This window comes from Recurvomyces mirabilis (genome assembly GCF_035927965.1).
Source record: "Recurvomyces mirabilis strain CCFEE 5264 chromosome Unknown scaffold_19, whole genome shotgun sequence".
NCBI classification, from domain to species: Eukaryota; Fungi; Ascomycota; class Dothideomycetes; order Mycosphaerellales; family Teratosphaeriaceae; genus Recurvomyces; species Recurvomyces mirabilis.
The window spans coordinates 132945-157414 of NW_027041953.1; the positions used below are offsets into that span (position 1 = coordinate 132945).

At 54.2% G+C, this 24470-nt stretch overlaps 11 protein-coding genes across 11 annotated transcripts; 6 read left to right on the top strand and 5 right to left on the bottom strand.

Annotated features, from left to right (window-relative positions):
• Positions 1-14: 14 nt before the first annotated feature.
• On the bottom strand, positions 15-2348 carry LTS14_007080 (uncharacterized protein; the record flags this gene model as incomplete). Its single annotated transcript, XM_064839772.1, has 2 exons — positions 15-764; positions 1089-2348. 2 exons carry the CDS (start codon positions 2346-2348, stop codon positions 15-17), a joined length of 2010 nt encoding a protein of 669 aa, XP_064692531.1.
• A 687-nt stretch (positions 2349-3035) lies between these two features.
• sds22 (protein phosphatase regulatory subunit Sds22) lies at positions 3036-4309 on the top strand (the record flags this gene model as incomplete). Its single annotated transcript, XM_064839773.1, has 4 exons — positions 3036-3240; positions 3299-3330; positions 3389-4235; positions 4290-4309. 4 exons carry the CDS (start codon positions 3036-3038, stop codon positions 4307-4309), a joined length of 1104 nt encoding a protein of 367 aa, XP_064692532.1.
• Positions 4310-4628: 319 nt separating this feature from the next.
• Positions 4629-6069, top strand: LTS14_007082 (uncharacterized protein; the record flags this gene model as incomplete). Its single annotated transcript, XM_064839774.1, has 2 exons — positions 4629-4847; positions 4879-6069. The coding sequence occupies 2 exons, from the start codon at positions 4629-4631 to the stop codon at positions 6067-6069; spliced, it is 1410 nt and encodes a 469-aa protein (XP_064692533.1).
• A 436-nt stretch (positions 6070-6505) lies between these two features.
• LTS14_007083 (uncharacterized protein) lies at positions 6506-7654 on the bottom strand (the record flags this gene model as incomplete). The annotated part of the gene is made up of 3 exons (XM_064839775.1): positions 6506-7081; positions 7272-7525; positions 7639-7654. The coding sequence occupies 3 exons, from the start codon at positions 7652-7654 to the stop codon at positions 6506-6508; spliced, it is 846 nt and encodes a 281-aa protein (XP_064692534.1).
• Positions 7655-8049: 395 nt separating this feature from the next.
• CCT8 (T-complex protein 1 subunit theta) lies at positions 8050-9904 on the top strand (the record flags this gene model as incomplete). Its single annotated transcript, XM_064839776.1, has 2 exons — positions 8050-8102; positions 8161-9904. 2 exons carry the CDS (start codon positions 8050-8052, stop codon positions 9902-9904), a joined length of 1797 nt encoding a protein of 598 aa, XP_064692535.1.
• Positions 9905-10497: 593 nt separating this feature from the next.
• srp72 (Signal recognition particle subunit SRP72) lies at positions 10498-12480 on the top strand (the record flags this gene model as incomplete). Its single annotated transcript, XM_064839777.1, has 1 exon — positions 10498-12480. One exon carries the CDS (start codon positions 10498-10500, stop codon positions 12478-12480), a length of 1983 nt encoding a protein of 660 aa, XP_064692536.1.
• Positions 12481-12998: 518 nt separating this feature from the next.
• Positions 12999-14622, top strand: LTS14_007086 (uncharacterized protein; the record flags this gene model as incomplete). Its single annotated transcript, XM_064839778.1, has 2 exons — positions 12999-13099; positions 13170-14622. 2 exons carry the CDS (start codon positions 12999-13001, stop codon positions 14620-14622), a joined length of 1554 nt encoding a protein of 517 aa, XP_064692537.1.
• A 68-nt stretch (positions 14623-14690) lies between these two features.
• Positions 14691-15812, bottom strand: LTS14_007087 (uncharacterized protein; the record flags this gene model as incomplete). Its single annotated transcript, XM_064839779.1, has 1 exon — positions 14691-15812. One exon carries the CDS (start codon positions 15810-15812, stop codon positions 14691-14693), a length of 1122 nt encoding a protein of 373 aa, XP_064692538.1.
• A 1570-nt stretch (positions 15813-17382) lies between these two features.
• vps66 (Lysophosphatidic acid:oleoyl-CoA acyltransferase 1) lies at positions 17383-18563 on the bottom strand (the record flags this gene model as incomplete). Its single annotated transcript, XM_064839780.1, has 2 exons — positions 17383-18380; positions 18533-18563. 2 exons carry the CDS (start codon positions 18561-18563, stop codon positions 17383-17385), a joined length of 1029 nt encoding a protein of 342 aa, XP_064692539.1.
• A 394-nt stretch (positions 18564-18957) lies between these two features.
• Positions 18958-22077, top strand: KAR3 (kinesin-like nuclear fusion protein; the record flags this gene model as incomplete). Its single annotated transcript, XM_064839781.1, has 4 exons — positions 18958-19653; positions 19674-20031; positions 20083-21827; positions 21901-22077. 4 exons carry the CDS (start codon positions 18958-18960, stop codon positions 22075-22077), a joined length of 2976 nt encoding a protein of 991 aa, XP_064692540.1.
• Positions 22078-22701: 624 nt separating this feature from the next.
• On the bottom strand, positions 22702-24098 carry FPS1_1 (glycerol channel; the record flags this gene model as incomplete). The annotated part of the gene is made up of 6 exons (XM_064839782.1): positions 22702-22890; positions 22942-23490; positions 23541-23657; positions 23712-23781; positions 23835-23891; positions 23944-24098. The coding sequence occupies 6 exons, from the start codon at positions 24096-24098 to the stop codon at positions 22702-22704; spliced, it is 1137 nt and encodes a 378-aa protein (XP_064692541.1).
• Positions 24099-24470: the final 372 nt, after the last annotated feature.

The window sequence follows — 24470 nt, forward strand, 5'->3', positions numbered from 1 at the left end:
TGTCTTTGAACTTATCAGCCATCTTCCTTTGCCAGCATCGTCGACGCTCGGCTTCCAGGCCTCATTCTGCAAATGCGGTTGCGGACATGCTTGATATTAGCCATATGCTCACCGAAGGTGGCATAGTCGCCAGCTTGCAGCTTGCGAGCCACCGCAGCAAGGTTCATGTGCCGTGGGTCGTCGAAATCGCGGAAGCAATTGGAGCCGGTATCATTCATTAGAGCATCAACGCTAACGGCAAGGGCGCGCTTTTGTGCTTCGTCCAGGGTTTTATGCGGGTCGCTGATCTGGCAGGCTGCTCTGGTTTGGCTCCTCTCAGCTGCCTCGTACCTCTTGCATCTGTCGGCGGTCTCTGCAAGTTCAATCTTTTGCTGCTCTATCGTCGTATTCAGACTCTCGTTAAGCTCACGTAGTCGCAGATTCTCCGCCAAAAGCTGCGATGTGCGCGTCTCGGTATCTGCCCTCATTCGGGAAATGGTACAAGCAATGGCTGCTCGCGTCTCGTCTGTCCAGAATTCTGGTCGTTCGGACAGCTCCTGGCTTACCGCCTTAGTTGTGCTTTGATGCTGGTCGCTCAGCTGGCGCTCCTCTTCTCCATGTTTGTTTCGCAGAGCCTCAAGCCCTTTGTCCTGCCGCTCTTGGATGGCTCTGTCCGATGCCTTGTGTGTGTCCGCAATGGCGTTAGATATCAGCTCTTCATCTGATGACATGTTCTTCGATTGTCGCGTTGATGGATGGAGTAGTCCGAGGTAGTCGTTCACTAGCTGGCAGAGATTGCTGTAGATTTACCTGACAGGGGAGGGAAAGCTTCATTTTTAGCTCCTCGCGATGCTGGGACCTTGAGAGCAGGCGTCAACTGAGCTGTCTTCAGTCATTGCCACCCTTCTCACACCTCACTCAGTCTTCACCCTCGACCCACCAATGCTAGCAATAACCCTCTGCATAGTCTGCCCAAACCCACTCAATAAGGTCTCCCAAGAACTAGCAAACAGTACACCCAGTATACTAATATCCGGATCACTACTGAGACCCCTCTCCAACCTCCTCATATTATGATAGAAGAACTGAATGGGAAGCCCTCCACCTACAATCTTGATAGGGATCATCCTAGCGAACCACTGCCCACGGATCTGATGACTCCTCGCCAATGCTCCTTCGTCGTCGTAGGAAGGGTTGAGGAGAACATTACGAGGGAGTTCCGGCTCCAACACAGCTGCGCGGCCAAGGCCGATAAGGTCGCAAGAACGGCTATAAATCGCATCCGCCATCCCCCTCCTCGTCCTAAACCCACCAGATAGCTGCACAGGAACATCCGACTCCATCTGCATGACTCGATCCGCAAACTCGGTATAAAACGCCTCTCTTATCCTCGTACTCTCCCGCATCACCTGCGCCTTCTCCGCCGATCGCGCACTGAAACTTGGCCGTAGCCTGTCACTCTTCTGCTCGGCATTGCCGCCGCTGATCTCCACGAAGTCCACCATGCCACATTCCCGTAACCATCGGACTTGTTCCAGACCTTCTTCGATTTGGAGACCTTGACCCGCGGCCATGTAGTCCGCGCTGTTCAGTTTGACGGAAAGGCAGTAAGGTGGTGGACACAAGGCTCGGATCTCCGTGACTAGTCGCTGAAGGAGCTTCATGCGTTTCTCAGCTGTTCCGCCGTAGTCGTCCGTCCGGCAATTCGTGCGCGGAGAGAGGAACTGGGAGAGTAGGAACCCATGAGCGCCGTGGAGTTGGCAGCCGGCGAAACCTGCATCGCGTGCGACTTCGGCACCGCGGATGAACATGGCGACTACCTCGTCGATTTCAGCGACAGTCATGGCTTTGGGTATACCGAGGGCCTTTTCCAATGCCCATTTGTCGAGGAAGGAGTCACCGAGTTCGACGGGGACTGCGCTGGCGCAAAGGGCACGCATGTCTGGTGGTCGGATGCCGGCTCCGGCGGGTGACATCCTACCCGGGTGTGCGAGCTGGACGATACAGGGTGTGCCGTGCTTTTGGGCCGTTTGAGCCCATTCCTTCCACAATGCAAAGATCGCTGATTCGGGAGAGCGTTCGTGGCAGCAGACGTCGCCGGCGATGGAGAGGAAACGGCGGTCGATTTGGACTTGGCCTGTGATTAGTAGTCCGTAGCTTGATCGGGCCCAGAGACCGTATAGATTACTGAAGGTTGACATGGGCGGGTCGAACCACGGTCCTTGTGCTTGGGTTTCTTGCATGGGACATTTGACTAGTCGGTTTGGGAGGGTGAGGCCGCATGGGAGTGTTAGTGGTTGCGAGATGAGCTCGAGAGCATTCGGCGCTGTGGTCTCCTTGGTTCCCAGCTCGGGCCAAGATTGTGCCATCTTTGCGAGTGGTATGTCTTGCTATCAGTTGACCAGGTGATAAAACCTACCCCATTCTCAAAGGACAAGAACTGGCAGGGTCGGACAGAGGGTCGAAGTATGGGGGAAGTGGGATTAAGAGAGCTTCGTTGTAGTCGAAACCATACTTACTACACCTACCTGAACCATCGTCTTATCGAAGCGGCGGTCTGATATCAGAGTTCAGGTATGATGGGGTTGTGCTGATCTGCCGTTCAACATCGATAGCGTCGCCGTCAGAAGCAACGACTCCGTGGGCCAGCGGGTGAGGTATTGAGTGCAGTCTTATCAGCGGAAACAAGACCAGACGGTTCGGGAACAACAGGGCGCGAGGTGTGGCTACTCTGCTGTGGCTTGACCCGCCCCCCCAAAAGCACATGCGCATCTCGTGATCGTGTTTGATTCTGGTTTTGTATACAGCAGGAGTGAGATACATTTCCAGCAGTCCCTCTTCTGATACTGTCTCAGGCTCCCACGTGACATCTCAGCCGTACTCTGACGATGCTGGAGCCTTGATTCCCACGCGGCAGCGGCAGCGGTGGCAAATCTGTTGGCTCTGTACTTCAAATCGCAGCTGACACATCTTTGTGTCCCTCTTGTATCACCCCAATAAGTTGAGTGTGCTCTCTGCCTGATCACCATCGTACATCTTTGCAAGCAGCCAAAACCATGTCAGACCTCAACGGAGCACCGAACGGTACTGACAACGCCAACGGCACTTCCTCAAAGCCAGGAACACCGCATAGCAAATCAGGATGGGATGGCAAACTGAGAGTCAACAAGCAAGCCGTACTCGCCAACCCAGAGGCACTGAGCGATCCAGACTACTCAGACGAGGATGCACCGCCTGTAGACCAGATTGAAGCTGACGAGGGTGAGCAAATAGCACCGAGCATGAATTTGAACGAGCAGAAAGTGACTGACCATTTCAGATCTGCTGGACTCGGAAGACCCAGAGATAGAAGTATGGTCCAAGCAGGCAAGAGACGAAGAGATCATATCACTGATTGCTGTTGGTATAGGAGCTTGACGTCCAACACTCCCGCGTCACATCGATACCTGCCTTACGGCTCCACCGCTTCCCTCGACTACGACGTTTATGCCTCCGGCAGAATAGCATACAGAAGATTGAGCTGCCGGATGTTCTAAATGCTGGACTGGAAGAGCTCGAGCTATATGACAACCTCATCAAGCACACCGACGGCGTGGAGCAGTTCACAACTCTCAAGAGCCTCGATCTCAGCTACAATAAGCTCAAGCATATCAAGAACCTGTCCACCCTGACAAAGCTAGACCACCTCTACTTTGTGCAAAACCGGCTATCCAAGATTGAGAACCTGGAAACGCTGCAAGAACTGACATACCTCGAACTCGGAGCAAACCGAATCCGAGCAATCGAAGGTCTCGAAAAGCTCGTCAAACTCACAAGCCTCTGGCTAGGCCAAAATAAAATCACCGAGCTCAATGGTCTGAGCACACTCACAAACCTCCGCACCCTCAGCATCCAAGCCAACCGCCTGACCACCCTCACCGGCATCGAAGCCCTCCCCCAACTAACCGAACTCTACATCTCCGACAACCAAGTCACCTCCCTCAACCCTCTATCCCACACCACCAAACTGGAAATCCTCGATTTCCAAACCAACCCCATCTCCTCCTTGACCGGCATCGAAGGTCTACACGCGCTCGAAGATCTCTGGGCCAGCAATTGCAAGATCGATTCTTTCCAGGAGATTGAAAGGGTGTTGAAGGATAAGACGAAGTTGGAGGAGGTGTATTTCGAGGGGAATCCGGTGCAGAGGTCAGGGCCGGTGTTGTATAGGAATAAAGTTAGGTTGGCGTTGCCGCAGGTGAAGAAGATTGATGCTAGTGAGTTGAACACCTAGTCAAGCGACTGGGTGCTGTGAGACTGATATCACACAGCTTACGTCAAGACATCATAATTATGAATGCCGGGCGGAATGGCCAGAACACTCCGGGAGGAGGCGTTGGCCTGTCTTTGAGTGGCCTCAGAACGACACCAGGTCAATCTCCTGGTTTCGTCCCTGCGCAACAGCTCCAGATTTGAACGGATGTAAGATCACATCTGGCAGCTACCTCCAACAAGGAATGCAAATAAGGGGTCGTATTCTCTCTGGTTGTTGTGTCTCTCACATGCGCCACATGGTTCATCCACGGTGTCACTTCACCCACGGCACAGGAACACCGCCTTCGACCGCTTTATTACGAATGAACGCATATCTGTGTTGCTTTCCTGTACGGATGTTCTACATCACAGTGTCGCTGAACCTTTTCGCAATTTGTGCGATTCTGTCCAGAATTGGCTGGCTTTCGGAGCTGACCGCGACAAATTTCAGCCCAGTGGAGCACTTCTCCGAGATCCACCCACGAGTTCACGATGCACGAGATAAGGAACATCTCTCACATGCGGCGGGCTCCAGCGATGCGGAAGAGCATATCTCTAGACTCATGTCCGCCATAGTAATACCCAAACCTACTCACATCATCACAGAGCTCGAGCTCATTCTCAAACACCAGACTTGCCAATTTCAGATCAATACTGCCAGTCATCCAAGCCCCTGAAATGGCCATCAAATCTCGCATTACCGTCCACAAGCTCACACCACCTAAAGGCTCCACCATCGACTTCGGCGCCGAATTGCAAGGCGCGGATCTAGGCAACATCTCCGAACTCGACTTCGACATCATCCGCCGCGCCCTCTACGAAAACCAAGTCCTCATCTTCAAGAACCAACAAAATCTCTCCCCCAAAGCCCAGTACGAGCTGACCCGCCTCTTCGACCCATCCGTGACCTCCTACGGCCACGGCAAGACTCTGGATGCCAAGAAATCCATTCTCCACCCCGATCTGAAAACCATCCCGCACCAGCCTCAGGTCCAGGTGATAGGGAATGGAGCCGTGGCGGAGTTTGAGGGACTGCGGGATATCGTCCTCCAACATCCCCATCACAAGACTTTCCACAAGGATGTCATCCCCGAGGCTGAAGATAGAGAGAACACGCGCTTCTACCGCTGGCACATCGACGCCGCGCTTTACGCCCTCCACCCTCCGCTCGTGACGTCCCTGATGGCCGTCCGGGTTCCGAGGACCGAATACCAGAATCTGCGCTACGATGATGGAAGTGGGGAGGAAATGAAAGTCTCACGCGGCAGCACGGCCTTCGTTTCCTCCTATCGGATGTACGACCTCCTAAGCGAAGAAGATAAGAGCTTCGCCCGCACGACGAAAGTGCAATATGCGCCACACCCCTATATCTGGATGTCGGCCGCCCGATCCCGAAGTGATGGGTTAGGACTAGTGAGTGAAGGGCTCGAACTCCCTCGCTCCGAGCTCCCGCCTATAGAAGAGGAGGAAGTGAAGATTCTACCCATGTGCTGGCGAAATCCCGTGACGGGAAACCTGGCGCTGCAGGTCCACCCTTCGGCGGTGGAGAAGTTGCATCTGGCTGATGGGACGGTGATGGAGGATTTGAAGGAGGTGAGGGGGATAGTGTACAGGATGCAACGACCGGGAATCGCGCCGGGGTTGGTGTTGGCGGTGGATTGGGAGGAAGGGGATCTGGCGCTTTTCAATAATCGCGGGGTTCTGCATAGTGTTACTGGCTCTTTCCGGCCGGAGGAGGTGAGGGTGTTCCGGCAGTGTAATTTGGCTGGGAGTGGGGATGTGCTTGGGCCGGTGTAGTCGGATGTAGGACGGTGGGTTAGGTGGAGTGCGAGAGAGGGAGAGAGTCGAAACAGACAGGGGCTACTGCGCCTTTCCTCGCAAACAGTCTTTCCAATTCCATCTTGATCGGGAACGTGCCAGTGACAGCGACCCGTTGCAAGCATGGTCAGGAAATCTGTAGCCTGCCGTGCTCCGGGCCCATCCTCAGCTTTGGATATATCGTCCCCCCCCCCCACCCCCCCCAAAGTCGTGTAACAGTCGTACAGCGAGCCAGAGCGGCGTTGATCGCTGGCCCGAATATACGTGCACCCGAGCTCGGTCTAGCAGTTTGACGACAGGCGAGAATATGCTGACTGCAGGAGAGGGAAAGAGAGGTCGAGGCATGATCGTGGTCTACTTGATTCCATAAAGTTCGTAATTCGCTATAGCTAGGCAATCCCCATCATTAGCAAGCTTATTGTTGATTCACGGCGGGGAACCCATCGCCCCCCGTTCCGCCACCGCCCAAACTACCATGTCCAGGATCAAGCTCATCGCCATCGACTTCAACATTGTCCTCTGCCACCGCCCGTCGCTCGCCGTTTCTATCTGCTCTGATCCGTGGACCGGCCGTGAGTGCCTGTCCCGTAACACTCTCAGCGCGGTCGAAACTTGAAGGGGCGGCTTCTTCCGTTGTACCATCTATGTTGTTGATTTGAGTAGACACGGTAGCCCCTGGCATGCCGACAGGAGCACGATAGGGACTCTCGTGTGACGGATGACCATAGGACGACGTTGGCCGAGCGGTTGGTTGATGTGGTGGACTGTACGTCGAGCCATAAGATGGGTTTAGTGCTCCTAGATTCTGCGGATCCGAGGGCGCTCGTTGTGTAGGGGGTATCTGCTGCGCATACGGCGATACATGTTGCGCATGAGCATGACCAAGGGACGAGGGATGAGGTTGGAGAATGGGTACCACACCACCCCCCGACATCGGCCTCTCCTCGTTCGTCTGCCGTCTCTTATCCCGATGCGGCCGCTCGAGTGGAGGCTGCCTCACATTCCCAATCAGCATCGCCATCCCAAACGCCCGCAAAGGCCAAAGTCAAGCTTGATCCGCATCCGCCAGACAATATAGGTGGAAAGGACAGGAAAGGAAGGTGGACACACACACACACACACACACACAAAAATCCTTACTGAGCACCCGCACCCGCACCCGCAACGGCAACAGCACTCACCGTCGCCAAGACCCCCTCGTCCCCACTGCCCTCACTCCCATCCACATTCGGCTCCATGCGCTTACTCAGCTGCTCGAGGAGGAAGGCGCGTTCCAGGCGCATCTTCATGATGGCGCGATCGAGGCGGACGCGGCGCATCTTGGCCTCGTCGTTGGCGGCTTCCACTTCGTTGAGGCGGCGTTTGAGCTCGATGCATTTGCGGTAGTACGCTTTCTCTACGCTCGGGGCGAGGGGCGTGCCGGCGGTGGATTGTTCTGGATATTTTATTTGTATTAGCTTGTTTGGCTTTGGAGTGGTGGTGGCTATCATGCTAGTCGCCCATGTGTTTGCGGCATGATGTTTTGTTTGCGACATGGACTCTTCTTACCTGAAGGTGGAGGCATTGCTGCTGCTTCTCAGAAGTACTTGTATTGAAACAGTCGCGATTACTATCAGAGTATTGTCCTTCTAAGTCGGGAAGGAACGAATGTGTTGTGTTGGTATCATGAAGCAAGCACGAGTGAGCGCAACGCATTCGTGATCTACAGTACTGTACAACAGAGAGAGCGAGGCACATGCCAGCGACAAGGATGATTGATGTTGACGGACATGCCCGCCGCGCCCCGCACCGAAAGCTTATGCTCAGAATTGTGGAGGAGAGCTTTCGAGAAAACGCGCCCACACACGCGACAAGCAGCCAGACACAAGATTCCGAAAGGAGGATAAGCATCACACAACAGCGACTCCTACCTCACCTACGACGGGTACCAATCCCATATACATCGACATCTTACCAATCATGTCACTAACAATCCCCCAACAACAATCCCTCTTCAAACCAGGCTACCAAAAGTAACATCCTCCCACACAACACTCACTCTCACACATAAATACTAATACGATCATACAGCTACGACGCCGAAGATGGTGCCGTCCTGCGCAACATCGACGCCTGCCGCACCATCGCCAACACCGTCCTCACCTCCCTCGGCCCCTACGGCCGCAACAAAATCGTCATCAACCACCTCCAAAAAATGATCCTCACCAACGACGCCGCCACCATCCTCCGCGAACTGGACGTCGTGCACCCGGCCGCCAAACTCCTCGTAATGGCCAGCCAGCAACAAGAAGCCGAGATGGGTGACGCCACGAACCTGGTCATTGTGCTGGCTGGGGAACTACTGAAGAAAGCGGAGGATTTGTTGCGCATGGGGTTAAAGACGGCGGAGATCAATGCCGGGTATGAGCGGGCGCAGAAGGTGGCGTTGGAGACGTTGGAGGAGTTGGAGGTGGAGAGCGTGGAGAATGTTCGGGATCAGGCAGAACTCGCCAAGGCGTTGAAGACGGTCATCGCGGCCAAGCAGAGTGGGAATGAGGAGTTTTTGGCGGATCTGGTGGCCGAGGCTGTGTTGGCGGTGTTGCCGAAGAATCCGTATAATTTCAATGTGGATAATATTCGGGTGGTGAAGATTATGGGTGGCGCGCTGGAGCAGAGTAAAGTGGTGAAAGGGATGGTGTTTGGGAGGCAGCCGGATGGGATTGTGACCAAGGCTACCAAGGCGAAGGTGGGTGTCTTCAGCTGTCCGATCGACATCTCGCAGACGGAGACGAAGGGCACGGTTCTGCTGAAGAATAGCAAGGAGCTCTTCGACTTTACCAAGGGAGAGGAGAAGCAGATGGAGAATGCGATCAAGGAACTTCACGACTCCGGTATGCGTGTAGTGGTTGCGGGCGCCACAGTCGGCGAGCTGGCACTCCACTACCTCAACCGCTTCGGCCTCCTCGTCATCAAAGTCCTGTCGAAATTCGAGCTGCGACGCCTTTGCAGGGTCGTGGGCGCCACACCGCTTGCACGTCTAGGCGCCCCTATGCCGGACGAGATGGGGAACATCGATGTGGTAGAGACGATGGAGATCGGTGGCGACCGCGTAACAGTGTTCAGACAAGAAAACGAGCAGACGCGGACAGCTACTCTCGTGCTCCGAGGCGCGACACAGAACCATCTCGACGATGTGGAAAGAGCGGTAGACGACGGCGTCAACGTTGTTAAAGCCATCACGCGGGATAGTCGACTCGTGCCCGGCGCAGGAGCATCCGAGATGGAACTTGTGGAGCGCATCACAGCTGTTGCGGATAAAACGCCGGGATTGGCACAGTATGCTATGAGGAAGTACGCCGAAGCGTTCGAGGTTGTCCCCAGGACGTTGGCGGAGAGTGCGGGGCTGGATGCTACGGAGGTGCTCGCGAAGTTGTATACGGCGCACCAGGCTCGGATTCCGTCATCCACATCAGCAGCCAAACCACAGGCCAACGGGTCTTCCTCAGCAAACGGCACGTCAAGACCGCGATCATCGAAAGCCGCCGACGATGATGCCGACGACGATGATGCCGACGAGGAAGAAGAAGAAGAAGAAGAAGAAGAAGAAGAAGAAGAAATCGACTGCACAGGCGTCGACGTGGAAAACTCCTCCGGCACGGGTCTACTAGATGCCTCGGAAGAAGGGATTCTGGATCTCATGTTGCCTAAGCTCTGGGCGATCAAGCTGGCCACGGAGGCGGCGAGGACGGTGTTGAGTGTGGATCAGATTATTGTGGCGAGGCAGGCGGGGGGGCCGAAGCCGCCGGGGCCGAATGCTAATTGGGATGAGGACTGAACGTAATGGGGGAGGAGGGGGGGAGGAGGGAGGAGAGGGAGGGTGGAGGAGAAGGAGGGTGGTGGAGGAGGAGGGTGGAGGAGAAGGAGGGTGGAGGAGAAGGAGGGTGGAGGATGGGGTTATGGGTGTGGGTGAGGGTGAGGGTGAGGGTGAGGGTGAGTGATAGCGGCGAGGGTGAGGGGCGAGGGTATGTGTGGATGGACGATGATCTTATGAAAGACCCTGTATGAGATGGAAAACGCATAGATCGGGGCTGTTTAGAGTACAATGTAATGTACATGAGCTACTCATGACTGACATCTCAAGCCGTACTCTGTTTGCGCCACCCTCGTGGCCTGATCCTGTACTTGCCTTCGTCTCGTGATATATGTGTATACCTCATACATACAGCAAGGTGGGGCAAATCAGAACAGGACAGAACAGAACAGCGGAAATGCGCCGCCAAGCGCACGTCAAGTTCGTCGTTTTGAACATTTGGCGGGGAGAGTGTGAGGAGGAGCACGAGACCATCTCACTGAAGACGTAACGAATGGTGTCAATAATGATGGTCAGAGATCGATAGCATACACCCATACATTCCTGCCATCACAAACATGTCCTCCGACCTCCCCTCCCTCCTCAAACGCACCCGAATCACCGACCACGAGGAGATTCTGCGCGCCGCCAACGCAGCCCTGAAGCAGAAGAAGAATGATTTGGATGCCCAACATGCGAAGGTAGTAGCCTTACTCAAACTCGATCGGTTCGAGGACGCCGTACACGCTTTTGACACAGCAGAAGGGGGGGGTTTGAAGCAGAAAGCGAGGTTGGAATATGCATACGCGCTTTACAAGACTGGGAAAGCCGAGGAGGCGGCGGGGGTAGCGAGGGAGGGTGGAGAGGAGAGAGGGTATAGACATGTTGAAGCACAGGCGGCGTATCGGACTGAAGATTTCCCGCGGGCAAAAGAATTGTATACCCAACTCGCATCACCCGACGACAACGACAATGACGACGACGACGATGCGGAAGCGGATCTCAGAATTAATACGGGAGCCGTGGACGCACAGCTAGAATGGACGTACCGCGGTGATCTCGTGACGAAGAAGAAACCTGAACGGGAGGATCTGGAGGCGTTCGAAACGGCGTATAATGCCGCTTGCGCCAGTATTGCGCAAGGGGAGTTGGCGCAGGGGGAGGTGCTGTTGAAGCGGGCGAAGGGGTTGTGTGAGGGGATGGAGGAGTTGAGTGCTGAAGAGAAGAAGGGGGAGGTGGGGCCGATTTTGGCGATGTGGGGGTTTGTTTTGCTTAGATTGGGGAGGGGGGAGGAGGCGAGGGGGGTGATGGGGGAAATTGAGGGTGGGGTTGGGGGATTGGGGTTGGTAGGGAGGGTTAATAGGATGGTTGCTGAGGGTGGGGAGGGGAACCCGTTTCTGGCGTCGAGGGTGCTGGGACGGAATCGTGATGATACTGTGAGGAGTGGTGAGGCGAAGCAGGATCAGCCTTTCGAGTTCCAGGCGAAGGTGTTGAGGCAGAACCAGTACGCGCTAGAGCTTCAAAGCGCGAAGTTCGAGGGCTTGGTTCGGTCGACGAAGGTGGTGCTTGCAGGGCAGACGTCTTCGACGCTCGATCCGGAGTATAATGTGCTTTCTGTAGTCAACGCGGCAGCGCATGCGAAAGCACGGTCCGGGAAGGAGGCGCTCAAGTATATTCTGCCTGAGCTTGAGAAGCGACCGTATGATGTCGGACTGGTACTCACGATCGCGCAATTGTATGTTTTGACTGGGAATTCGAGTACGGCGATTACGATGCTGGAGAAGTTCTTGAGTCGACTGGAGCAGGCTGGAAGTGTGAAGGAAATGGATGTGAGGTTCGCGCCCGGTCTTGTTGGGGCGATGGTGAGTTTGTACCAAAGTGCTGGGAGACGAGGACATGCTCGTGCGGAGTTGGCGGAAGCTGCACAGTATTGGCAGCGGAAGGGGAAGGAGAGCAGTGGGAAACTTCCAGGCGGAGTGGTGAATCTGTTCAAGGCGGCTGGGAGCTCATTGCTGGAGTCGGAAGAGAAGGAGCATCAAGAATTGGCAGCAGGCATCTTCACAGATCTGCATCAGAGGGATGAGAAGGATCGATATGCCGCTGCTGGATTACTAGCCGCTTCGCCACAGACGGCCACGAATACACAGACGCAATCGCTGCAGTCGATCGACCGGCTCGTCGCCTCGATAGACGTGGACGAACTAGAACACGCCGGGATCGCCCAACCAACCACCACAACCAGCACATCGCTCAAACGTCCCGCACCAGCAGATAGCAAACCCATCAAAGCGAAGAAACCCCGCAAATCGCGCCTCCCAAAGGATTACGATCCCAACAAGCAGCCGGACCCCGAGCGTTGGCTTCCCCTGCGAGACAGGAGTACATACAGGCCTAAGGGCAAGAAGGGGAAGGCGAGACGGGAGGCGTTGTCGCAGGGTGCTGTGATGGCGCAGGGGAGTGGGAATGAGGATTCCAGGCCTGCTACCCCCGGGGCGGAGGTTTTGAAGGGGAAGAGTGTTGGTGGGGGTGGGGGTGGGAAGAAGAAGAAGGGAAAGAGGTGAGCGTGCTGTGACCGGCGGCGATGATACGCTGTCATCACGTGGACTGTCACGTGTGCGTACGAGCGCCCCAAGCCACTTCTACTAGAAGAGAGGAATGCGGGGTCAATGAAATGATCGACGCTCGTCTGGCGGGGCAAGAGCTGTATAAAGTTTACCCTCACCCGGTTCGTGGTTGGAGCATGGTCACACCCTGGAGCCACGGACGTCAGTCTGCGTGTCCATTTCTGTCCCTTCCTGTCCGTTCTTCTGGTTCCACTGGTCCGTTCGTGGGTCAAGCGAGGTATGGCCTGATCGCACCTCCCTCTTAACAGAAAAGCTATAAGGCCCAGACTTGGTAACCGGGGATAATACCAATACGCAAGATCTACCATAGTGGCCAGAACATAAGACGTACATACCCTACTTGCGTCACCGTCATCCATCCCTACACTTCTTCCGTATCGTTGCTCACATCCCCATTCCTTCGGCGTGATCTCGTTCTATCAACCACCAACCGTATTCTTACCACAGCCGGCACCATGTTGGACATCTACCTCGACCCATGCACGATCAACTGCCGTAAGGTGCTCGCCGGCCTCGCGCTGTTGGACGTGAAATACAACTACCACTTCATCGACTAGTACGAGACCATATCCCCCCTCCACACATCAAACAGAAAAGAATATCCAAACTAACACTGCAAATCCTAGCTTCGCGGGCGGCCAAAAAGACCCCTCCTTCACCAAAATCAACCCCATGGCCACCGTCCCCGCCGGCGTCGACGGCGACCTCGTCCTGACCGAAAGCAATAGTATTCTCCAATACGCCGGCGATTTGGACGGCAAAGACCACGCCGCTTATCCAAAGGACATCAAGAAGCGGGCCGAGATCAACAAATGGTTGTTCTGGGAAGCTTCCGTCTGGTTTGCGTCCTGCTACGTCTACACGATTGAGAACGTGGCCAAGCCGGAACTGATGAGCGCGCAGCCGGATGAGAAAGTCGTAGGGGAGGAGAAACCCAGGTGGGAGAAATTGGCTGCGGTGTTGGATGGACAGTTGCAGAAACATAAATTTGTTGCTGGGGAGGAGGTGACGATTGCGGATATTGCGGTCGCGTCGTGCATGCATTTACATCCTCATGCCAAGTTCCCGATTGAGAAGTACTCTGCGCTGCAGAAATGGTTCGCGGAGATTGAGAAGCTGCCGTGTTGGAAGGAGACGAACGATGCGGTGATTAAAGGGTTGGTGCCGAGTGTGTGGAAGAAGCAGCAGCAGAAGAATGGTGAGCAGCTCCCTCTCCGCCAACAAGCCAATGGCCATGGTGCCGACGGCAAGGCTTCTGTGAGGTCGACGCTAAATTACACCAAGGATCTTAGCGGCCAGGGCCAATTGACCGAAATCTATTTCTACGAGGACCAGGAGGGGAAGTGGAAGGATATCCATGAGCCGGGGGATGACGAGCACGAAGTTTCTTTTCACGATGGGTGGAATAGGGTCAAGGAGTTCGATTACGATAAGCATGGTTTCGCGGTGAAAAATTTCTCTTCAAAGTACTCGGGCGGTTGGGAGGACGAGGCAGGGGTCAAGGAGAAGTTTTACCCGGAGGTGGTGGAGTTTTTGGAAAAGGAGTTGGGCGCGAAGCGCGTTCTTGTTTTCGACCATACCATCCGCACCAAGGGGAATCAGGGCAAGAAGCTCACGCAGGAGACGAATACGACGCAGCGGGCGCCCGTGCGGTTGGTGCATTGTGATTATACAGCCGAATCAGGCCCGGTGCGCGTCAAGCAGCTTTTACCGGACGAGGCGGACGATCTGTTAACGAGACGGGTGGCGTTTGTGAATGTGTGGAAGCCGTTGGCCAAAGTGGAGGAGATGCCGTTGGCCATGTGCGATGTCACTTCTTCGCCTCCGGATGATTTCTTCAAGTTGTTCCTGAGGTATCGCGATCGTACGGGGGAGAACTATGTCATGCGGTATTCGCCGGAGCACAAGTGGATTTATTTCCCTGATATGGAGGCGGATAAGGTGATTTTGCTCAAGACTTTCGATAGTGAGAGGAGTAAGGCGAGGTTTGTGGGGCATAGTGCTTTTGAGGATCCGACGTCGAAGAAGGATGCGCCTTTCCGGGAGAGCGTGGAGATCAGGACGATTGTTTTCTTTTAGTTTCGGACGGTGGATTGTGCTTGATGATTTTATGTAGCGTTCTGTTACGGCTGATCATATTTCTTTCTTCAACCATTCGACCACCCATACTTGCTCCCACCTTCGCCTCGATTCCTGCGTCCTTCTGCCCACTTATCCTCGATGGAGTCTTGATTGCTCCTCGCGTTGTTGACGAGCTGCTGTAGACTGTGCTTACCAGGCGCGACGGCCTTGACGGCCTTGTGCTGGACGGTCTCGCCTGATTGCCGAATGACTTCGTTGTTGGCGTATTCGGCGTCCATGTTGAAGTGCGCTATATTTGCCGGGCCATTCTTGCCTTGTCGACCGAAGAGATGTCGGCGTTGTGCAGCTGTGAGATTGAGGTCGGTGGCCACTTCCTCAAGTGCGTTTGGTGCTGGTCGGGTTTGTATTGTAGATTGAGATAAGTCGTCCGGTGGAGCCTCGTCGGCGGCCTGGAAGAAGTTGTACTCGTCCTCATCATCGTGGTCTTCCGCGGGTGCTTCTTCTTGCTGCAAAGAAAAGAGACTCTTCTTCACCTTCACAGCAGGAGCTACAGGCTGTAGCAGCGCAGTGCTCTCCGTCGACACGCCCTGTGATGTCTCGAGCATTGCTGGGTTCGTTCTGTCCACTGGCGCCACAGATTTCTTCACAGCTTTCTTCTTCTTATTGTTTGCCACGCTTAGCGGTCGAAACCTCGTCGCCTTGCCCGTGATCTTGACTTCTGTACTTGGCACATCTGTACTCTTGCTCTCTGCCGGCAGTGTTGATGCTGTCTGCGCCTTGTTCCCGTACTCGTCATACTCGTTGTCTGCGCCGCCACCACTCGCAACCGGCTCTTCAGCAGCAGGAGGAGGAGGCAGTGGCGCGCGACTAAAAGCCGCCTCCGAGCTCGTCTTCAAGCTCACGCCTTTCTTCAGTCCACTAGGCTGCGCTTCCGCTCGCTTCGGTGCCGGGAGCATGCTATTGAAGCCACCGAAAGCGCCTGTCGTCCTCGCCCGTTTCGCTGGTGGTGGCTTAGCTCCATCTTCGTCTGTCTGGCTGGGCTCGGGTCTGGTTGTGGGCAAGTCGACCTTGATCTTTCGCGACTCGGTCTTGTGGATGATGGTGGGCTTGGCTGTCGCTGCTTTTGGTGCAATCGCTGGCACCTCGTTGTCTGATCCTTCACTATCCGAATACGATACTAACGCCATGATCGAGGGTCCTTGGCGATGTGTACTCGCTTTTGCTCAGTCGTGGACAGAAAGTACGAGCGAGCTTCTGCACGTGAAAGTCGCTATTGCTCTACGCGAGTCATGCCAGCAACCCTGATAACGAACAGTTAGACTTCCTCCTCCACGACCGTCTTTACTTTATCATCTGATCGGGCACAGGACAACGTAAAAACGGAGATCAACATAGGAGATCTCATAAGGATGACAGACCGTACGACACCTACCCGACAAGATCGTCGTCGATCTTTGCCTGTAAGCATGACCACTAATCTGTGTCACCTCAACTCCTCCTCACAAGACAACTCAGGTAGGACAGCATCACAACCACAGGGCATCTGTTCCAGCACTTGGTCAAGAAGCTTGCCGTAGCTACATATGTTCAGCTACATCTGATAGACCTTTAGTGCCCCCTTATCTGCCGTGCCTTCCACATCAGGAAATCCCTTTCCTCTAAGGCCAGCTCATCCCTCACTCCCTGTATCTCCCACATCGCCGGTCTCATGATCTCACTCCCTCCTTCAAATCATCATCGTGTGTTTGTTACTTCTGGCATGAAGTTAGTCCCCAGTCGTGACGATATGCCAGTGTGCCCTAGCCTTTGATACGTACGCAAGTGCAGCTACCATCCTTGCAAGTGCAGTCAGCACTGGAGCAAGATCCTATACTTCGTGTCAGTCTTTCGCCGCTGTGCTGGGTAACGTATCACAGAAGTATAGGAGCATACCACAGGGACCCATTATTGCATTCGAGAAGAGGGCGATTGGTTGTCTTGGGAAAGGTGTTATTCGGCTTGAGATCACTTTCGATTTTCGAGATGTCTTCGCGGTTTGAATATGAGATGAGGAGGAAGAGGAAGGAGATTTGCGGGTGGAAAGCCTTCATATACCCTCACTGCATAGCTCGCGAATGTGGAGCTCGAAGCTCGAAAGTCACTCACATGCTTGTTTTTGCATGAAAGCAACCACGAATCCCACACTCTCGAGCTCCTTCCCAGTGGAACGGTACAGCTAACGATCCGAAGCATGTACTCACTGTCTGCAGCTCGAGCCCTTCCAATCACAACATATTCGTACGTTAGAACGGTCACGTGATCGAACCCATAGGGGCACCGTGACTGACGTGGCGGCAGTAGCGGCATGAAGTCCGTAGCGCTGAACACAATCTGGATGGCCGAGAAGAAGCAGTGGCAGGTGTGGGTGGAGGCAGGCGCGGATCAATATTTTGGGTCGACCACCTGACATCAAGGTTGTCCATCAAGGTCCCCAGCTGCATGCACGTTCACTAAGCTTGGCAAGTTGTCATTGGGCGGCGAGGACCGATCTTACCGTCTGATGAGTTCAACGATAGCGTGACAGCGCCAAGGGAGTGGGTACTGGAGGGTCAAGTCGGGCTCCAAGTGGTGATCTGAAGGATTCGTATCTGCAACAGCTTAGGCGAGGATGATGCCAAGGCAGTCTCCAAGCCGCCCACGTCGAAAATTCCACGCCGCGAGCTCCATCGACGCTGCAGCTAGACGCCTAAGTAGAACCAATACCGCGACTGCACCACCCTACTTCCGACTCTTAGTCCCCTTGGCCCACGCATCCACAAACTTCGCCTTCTCCTCCACCCCCAAACTAACCCTCTTCACCCTTCCAAGCCGGGCGAGATCATCCGCCACTGCATCAAGCACCCGCTTTTCTACAGCAGACATAGCCTCGCCTTCCTCATCCGTCGTCTCGCTTCCGACACTCTCCCTATCTCCCGCCACTTTCTGTGTAGTCTCGGCTTGCAATGTGTCAAAGAAATTACTCTCGAAATTGCTACTCCTTCTCGCCTCCTTAGTTCTCGACCTCGCATTACTCTTACCTGCCGGCGAAGCAGCAGGCGAGCTCTCACCGCTGACGCCAGAGGAAGCGGGGAGTTTTGCTATCGTCATTGGTTGCCCGATTCGTACGCGTATACAATGTGTCTGTCGACTATTCAGACGCCAGATGAAACGGAAGACTTCTAGCCAGCCGGGTATAGGCGTTACTACATCCGCGGGTGTGTAGCGGAGGGAGACGGCGAAGATTTTGGTATCTTTTGCTGCGGAGAGCAGGGAAGGTGAGAGTTTCATTATGCCTCGGCCATTGCTTGTGGTGGTTTCGGGGAAGACGACGATCACTCGGCCTGGATTTTGCTTCACTAGGGTCGCAAGATCGGTAGTCTTATGTTCCTTACCGCGTTCCAGTGGGTTCTCGATGTTGAAGCAGTTTGCAAGGGCTGTTTCTTGGGAGATGGGTTGGACGTGCCTGCTGTTCCTAAAGCTCTGAGTGAAAATGGGGTCGAAGATGGCTGCTAGGTATAGCACATCTAGCGGTGAAGTATAGCTCGATGCGATGATGGTACCAGGGTACGGAAGTCGTCCTCGTGGTGTCTGGGCCAAGGAACCTCGTCGCACGCCGTCGACTTGGAGGTCGATCCACCAGACGCCTGGGATTCCGAGGAGACACCATTGGTTTGCTTTACGTAGGATGCCGCCTGCTGGGAACCACTGGATGATGAAGAGCCAGATCAGCCACGCTACTGTCAGGAGTGGAATCCGGATGCAGAAGAGGAAGATGTGCCATGGTAGTAGTAATGGTGTGCTGGCTGGTGGCGAGATTGGGAAGAAGGGTGCGATGCCCGAGCCTGCTCTCGTCAATATAATGTTCGAGAATGTAGATTGATCACCACACCTTTGTCCCTATACTGGCCGTATTTCTCCATGTTTCAGATGTTGATCAGGATATAGCCGTCTGTGCATGTGTTTGAGGTGTTGTGGTCTGAATCTATCGCATTAGTGTCAAACGTGCTTGTCCACGACTTTACAGCAGAGCACGCGACCAGTCAGTCCAGACAGCAGCAGCGGTGGCAAAGGTTCACAGCATCGTCATATTTCGCATCTACGCACCGTATTATATCTGGCTAACATGTGACAGGTCGTGCGGGTGCATGGGCCAAACACGGGATCGTCCGATCTTCCGCTCACTAGCGCGATCTTGAATGTTTACGGCATAAACAGCGTTGCTACGCCTGAGCATTAAGGAGCCGTGATGACTGTGGATTGAAGGGAACGCGCCATTGCACTGTGTACGACTGTTTGGACGATACTGAAAATACCATGGAGCGACCTCCCTCTCAGCTGGAGAATGTACGGCCGAATGCTAGTGGCATCAAACCGCCTTCACGATTACCGGCGATGATGTCTAATGGAAGCCGGAACACACTCCTCGAGACCAGCCAGAGCGATCTGAATGCGCGCAATGGCTTCAACAATGGCTCAATGGGGCCGCCACCGAGCATGAATGGTTCTATCAAGCATCGCATACCTGGTCTGCCCGAGTCGGTCCCGAAAAGAAAGACACTCGCCGAACGTGCTGGCGAACCGATAAACCCGTCAAGATCGCACATCCAGCCGCCCTCCAAGACGACATTACCACGCGGAGGGAGCTATTATGGCCACTCTCGACGTGCGTCTGCTGTGTCTGCCATTGCTTCCTCCAACGGCATGCGACCAATATCTCGCCAACGACCATCGACGGCCGAGGAGGAAGATGAAGACGCGGGAGTCACGGGCAAGCGAAAAGGTACACCAGTCATGTCCTTTAACCACACGACCCTCCGCAAGACTCGAACACATGAAGACCTCCGCACTGGCATGCGCAACACCAGTGCTGGAGCAGAGAGTTCGTCCTCGGGAGGGACTTCTCGAAGCGCGTCCGGTGGCTCAACATCGTCGGACGAAGGAAGCGTTGCGCAGAATCACAACATCTCCATCACATCGGCATTTGCTGAGCTCTCCCTCACCCCGAACCACGTCACCCTTCTGCACCCAAGCATCGCCCTTCGCTCGAGCGTATCAGCGAAGAGGTCTCCCCCTCCAAGATCCCCAAGTTCTCCACCACACCTTCCCTTCGTCATGCACACTCTTCCCTTGCACTACAAACCCCCTCCCCTATGAAGCACAAATCGTCTATCAACGGGCTACATACTCCACGGACAAGTGCGAGACCCAAAGATGAGACTCCATTCTTCTTAACGAAAGACTCACTTACACCTGTGAAATCAGCCTGGGACACCAAAGGCCGACTTGAGGGTATGGAGGCGATGTATACACAGCTCCGTACTCAATTTGCCTCCGCCGCCGACTCGAAAGATGCTCTCGAAGAGTCGCTTGCTTTGTATAAAAGCAGAGGTATGTCTACAGATATCATACCCGGACAGGATGCCTGCTAATGCTATACAGTCCAAGAGCTGACCGACCTCAACCGAGAAATCACGACTGCAAATCGCAACATGACAGGCGACATCGAACGAGCACGAACGGATCTCCATACCACGACGACAGACCTACGCCAGGCACGACGAGACCACGAACGAGATCTCCTTGACATTGAGCGAAAACACGACAAAGAGCTGTCAGACCGGACGCAGAAGTTGGAGAAACAGGCAGAGAGTTTGATAAGAGAGCGCGAACGAGATACAGAGCGGTACAGACGAGAGGCGGAAGAAACAAAACAGAAGTGGAACAGACAGAAAGACGATGAGGCGTTTGAGATGAGCACTGCGCACTTTGACGAGTTGGAGAACCTCAGGAAGAAGTACGACGGCGAGAAGGCAGCATTGCAAAGGCAGCTCGAGGAACTACAACATGCTGGTGAGAGCAGAGCTACAGAATCTGCGAGTGAGGTTGAGGAAATGCGGAGCACGATTGCCGGCCTGCAGAACCAGATTGAGGCGACTAACGCTACAGTGACGAGTCTACGCGCTCGTATCGTATCCGAAGACAGTCGCAATACGGCGCTTGAGCTGGAGAAAGCAGCGCTGGTATCGAAGACGCACTTCCTGGAAGGCAATCAGGAAGCCCAGAGTCATGAGTTCACGACCATGCGACAGCAACTCCAGGATGCGATCTCCTCTAAAGAAGGCACGCTTGTCACCTTACGAAAGGAGGAGATGATGCGACGGAAGCTGAACGCAACTATTCTGGAGCTGCGCGGCAATATTCGAGTCTTCGTACGACTAAGGCCTCTACTCGCTGGCGAAGAAGACCCTGCTAAGGTCGACTATCCGGACGTGGACTCCTTGGACGGAGGTAAGGAGATGGTAGTACATGCTCCTATGACCTTCTCAGCAACGGGTAAGGAGCGCAACGAGAAGCACAACTATGGCTTCGATCGTGTGTTCTCGCCTGCTACAGCCAACGGCCAAGTCTTTGACGACTGCCGGGACCTCATACAAAGTGTTATCGATGGCTACAACGTCTCGATCTTATCGTACGGTCAAACGGGCAGTGGCAAAACGTACGGCATGTCTGGACCCAACGGCATTATACCGTCAGCCATCGCTATGCTGCTGGCAGAGATGCATCGTCTAGACGAGAAAGGCTGGCAGTACAACGTAGCTGCTTCGTTCGTGGAAGTCTACAACGAGACGATCAACGATCTGCTCGGCGACGCGAAGACATGGGATGAAGGCGATGATCTGAGCGGCAGTGTTCGAGGCAAGAGGAAAGAAAAGCACGAAATCCATCACGACCCAATATCAGGCAAGACGACCGTCACGAACCTGTCTTCTGTGTCCCTCTGGCCGCCTCCGGAAAACGATGGCCAATGGCCTCCTGCGGCCAAAATCACAGGCGAGACAAACACGGAAAGCTACACAGAAAAAGCAGTCAATCAGCTCCTCGACACAGCCGCCAAGAACCGTCGTGTCGCCGCCACGAAGTCGAACGAGCGCAGTTCCCGCTCACATAGTATATTCGTGCTTACCTTACGCGGCCGCTGCGAAGCCACAGGAGAAAGCAGCGAGGGAGTCTTGAACCTTGTCGATTTGGCAGGGAGTGAACGCCTGAAGCAATCCGGTGCCGAAGGCAATAGGGCCAAGGAGACGGCAGCGATCAATAAATCGTTGTCTTCGCTTGGAGATGTGATTGCGGCGTTGGGGAATAAGAAGGGGGATGAGAGTCATATCCCGTATCGTAATAGCAAGGTTCGTTCACTCACTTATCCCAGCTAACATGATATCTGTCACGTTGAGAATCGAAGCTGACGCAAATGTGCAGTTGACATATCTCCTCCAATCTTCACTGGGAGGCACAGCGGCCAATGGTAAGAGCAGCCGCACGCTTATGTTGTTGCATCTCTCGCCTCTGCAGGCTCATTGGCAGGAGAGCAGGAGTAGTTTGTTGTTTGGGAGTAAAGTTCATGGAACGCATATTGGGGCTGCTAAGAAGAAGTAGATTGGCTGACTGCTCAGTTCTGACGGACTTACCGGCTAGGAAGAGAGCAGTACGATGATTACTGGGTTTGGCGTCATGAGTCTTGGTATAAGAGGTGGATGTGAGGGTTGTATGTACGATTTGGCGTTTCTAGGATGGGAATCGAGATGTTCTGTTGGGCAGTATGAGCGCCGGTACAGCGGTCTCCTCACCCCAGAAATACCACACAACGCTTGGCCGTTAATTGCCACTGACCCAGATATTTACGAGAACGTTGGGAGGCCGCCGCATTTAGTTTTTATGGAGTCCGGGGAATTGCTTCGCTTCCTTGATTAATCAAAATTTGCAAGAATGAAGATATGAGACAGAACTGATCACCAGTCTCCTGGCAAGCTAAATGGCAATGCCCGCGCTGTCATCAGCATATCAGCACGAGGATGACTCCCAACTCGTCATTAGTCTTCTTACGCTGGCTGGCGTATCGGCCGCCAGCTGTTCAGCGTTGACGAACGGCATAGGAAGACAGTACGCGCTGGATGCAATGCTTCAAATCACGAGCCTGTGTCTCATCTCATGGCTATGAACAAAGACTGCATATTGCCGCCAAAGCATCTGTATCGTTTGTCAGGCCACCCGACCTTGCCCTTACACAGGATCGTCTTCCTTGACGTCCTCGGGGTTGAATGAGACACCATCGTACATATGCCTCATGCCAGGGATGAAGCGGTAGAGACCCAGGTATGGCGTATTGATCGGGCTCTCGCCAGTGAATAGCAGCAGATCGTACAAGAAGCCGCCGAATGCACAGCCAAAGAATGGCGCCACCATCGGGACCTGGAGGGAATTTTAGCAACTACAGCCATACACTTGTGGAGCACGACTTACCCAGAAATAGTAGTTGCCCGCTCGCCACACATCTGGACCATAGCCGATCATGTAGGAGACCAGCCTAGGACCAAAATCTCGAGCCAAGTTGATGGCATAGCCTGTCTCCCACCCGAAACAGGCTCCGATACCGAAGATGATGAAGAACAAGCCAAGCGGTGTCAGGTTACCAGCCCCGATATTGCCGTCGTCTTTTAGAGCATAGATACAGAACATGAGCAAGGTCGAAGCTATGAATTCGGAAAAGAATTGGCCAGTATTCGACATGAAGGCCGCTGGGTAGGTGCAGAAGATGCCAGCGCTTGCGTTCGGCGAATATCCTGGTACAGTCCTGATTCCCGCACCGCCCTCGAAAGTGTCGATGGCCGACTTGTAGTTGCCATAGACGACTGCTGCCGCGCACATAGCACCCAGGACCTGTGCAAGCATGTATATCGGAAACTTTCGCCAGGGAAACTTTCGATACAGGCAGTTGGCGAAGGTGACCGCCGGATTGATGTGTGCTCCTGAGATCCCTGAGGCATAGACGCCGAGCATGACCCCGATGCCCTAGCTAACGTTAGTGATGTTTAGGGCGAGACGAACCATAGTATGCGTACCCATCCCCAGGAGATCGATTGATAGTCGCCCTTTGTGCCGTTACTTAGGACGACCTGTGCAACGACACCATCGCCAAACATGATCAGAATGAACGTTCCCATGAATTCAGAAAATGGCTGAGGAACGAAATGTCAGTCCGCGAACGAGGACCGATGACCAAGAATACGTACCTCTCGAAATATCCGTCGTATCCGTGGCCATCTTAGACCAGAATTCAATGGCTTCTTCTTGAGACCGGTACTAAGGATCGTCAACAAGACTGTGATGGACGGGAACCATGTCGTTGAACATACCGGGTACGATCGATCAGTACTCCATGCTCGGCGTATGGTACAGGTGAGCCTTTGACACTGTCGAAACATCAGCGTCCAACCATTGTTCATGCTGCATGGTTGAGCATACTCTGCATCGTGTATTTGTCCGTCCGGGTATGGAATGGTTGTGCCGGCTGAAGAGTTGCTCTGCTTATACTCGTGATGGCCTACGTGCAGAGAATCTGGCGACGGAGGTGCGTTCATGTGCTGGATCTTGAGACCGTCGTCCATCTTCTCGTCCATCGCACTGTGCCGCGGACTTGAGTGCTGTTAGACCTCCTGCTGATTGAAGAGCTATCGTAGCAAGACGCGGGCAGTCCTGAGATGCAGTGGATGGAGTCAATGCTGTAGGATCAAAAAGTCAAATGTGTCGATCGTTACTTGTGCGGAGTATTACCAATGGCAAGGAAAGTAAGTTGACTGGTGTTGAGAATGCTACTGTGCACAGGTGATACTTCGATCAGAGCCTACTTGTAGCATCGAACAGCTCCTCATGTACGCAGGGGAGGTAACGTGCAACGTACTCGAGTCACTCGATTACGCTTCCTATGCTTCCGAGGCAGCTTGCCGTAAGCTGTGCTACATCCGACCAAGGAGTGCTGCGCTACCGATCCT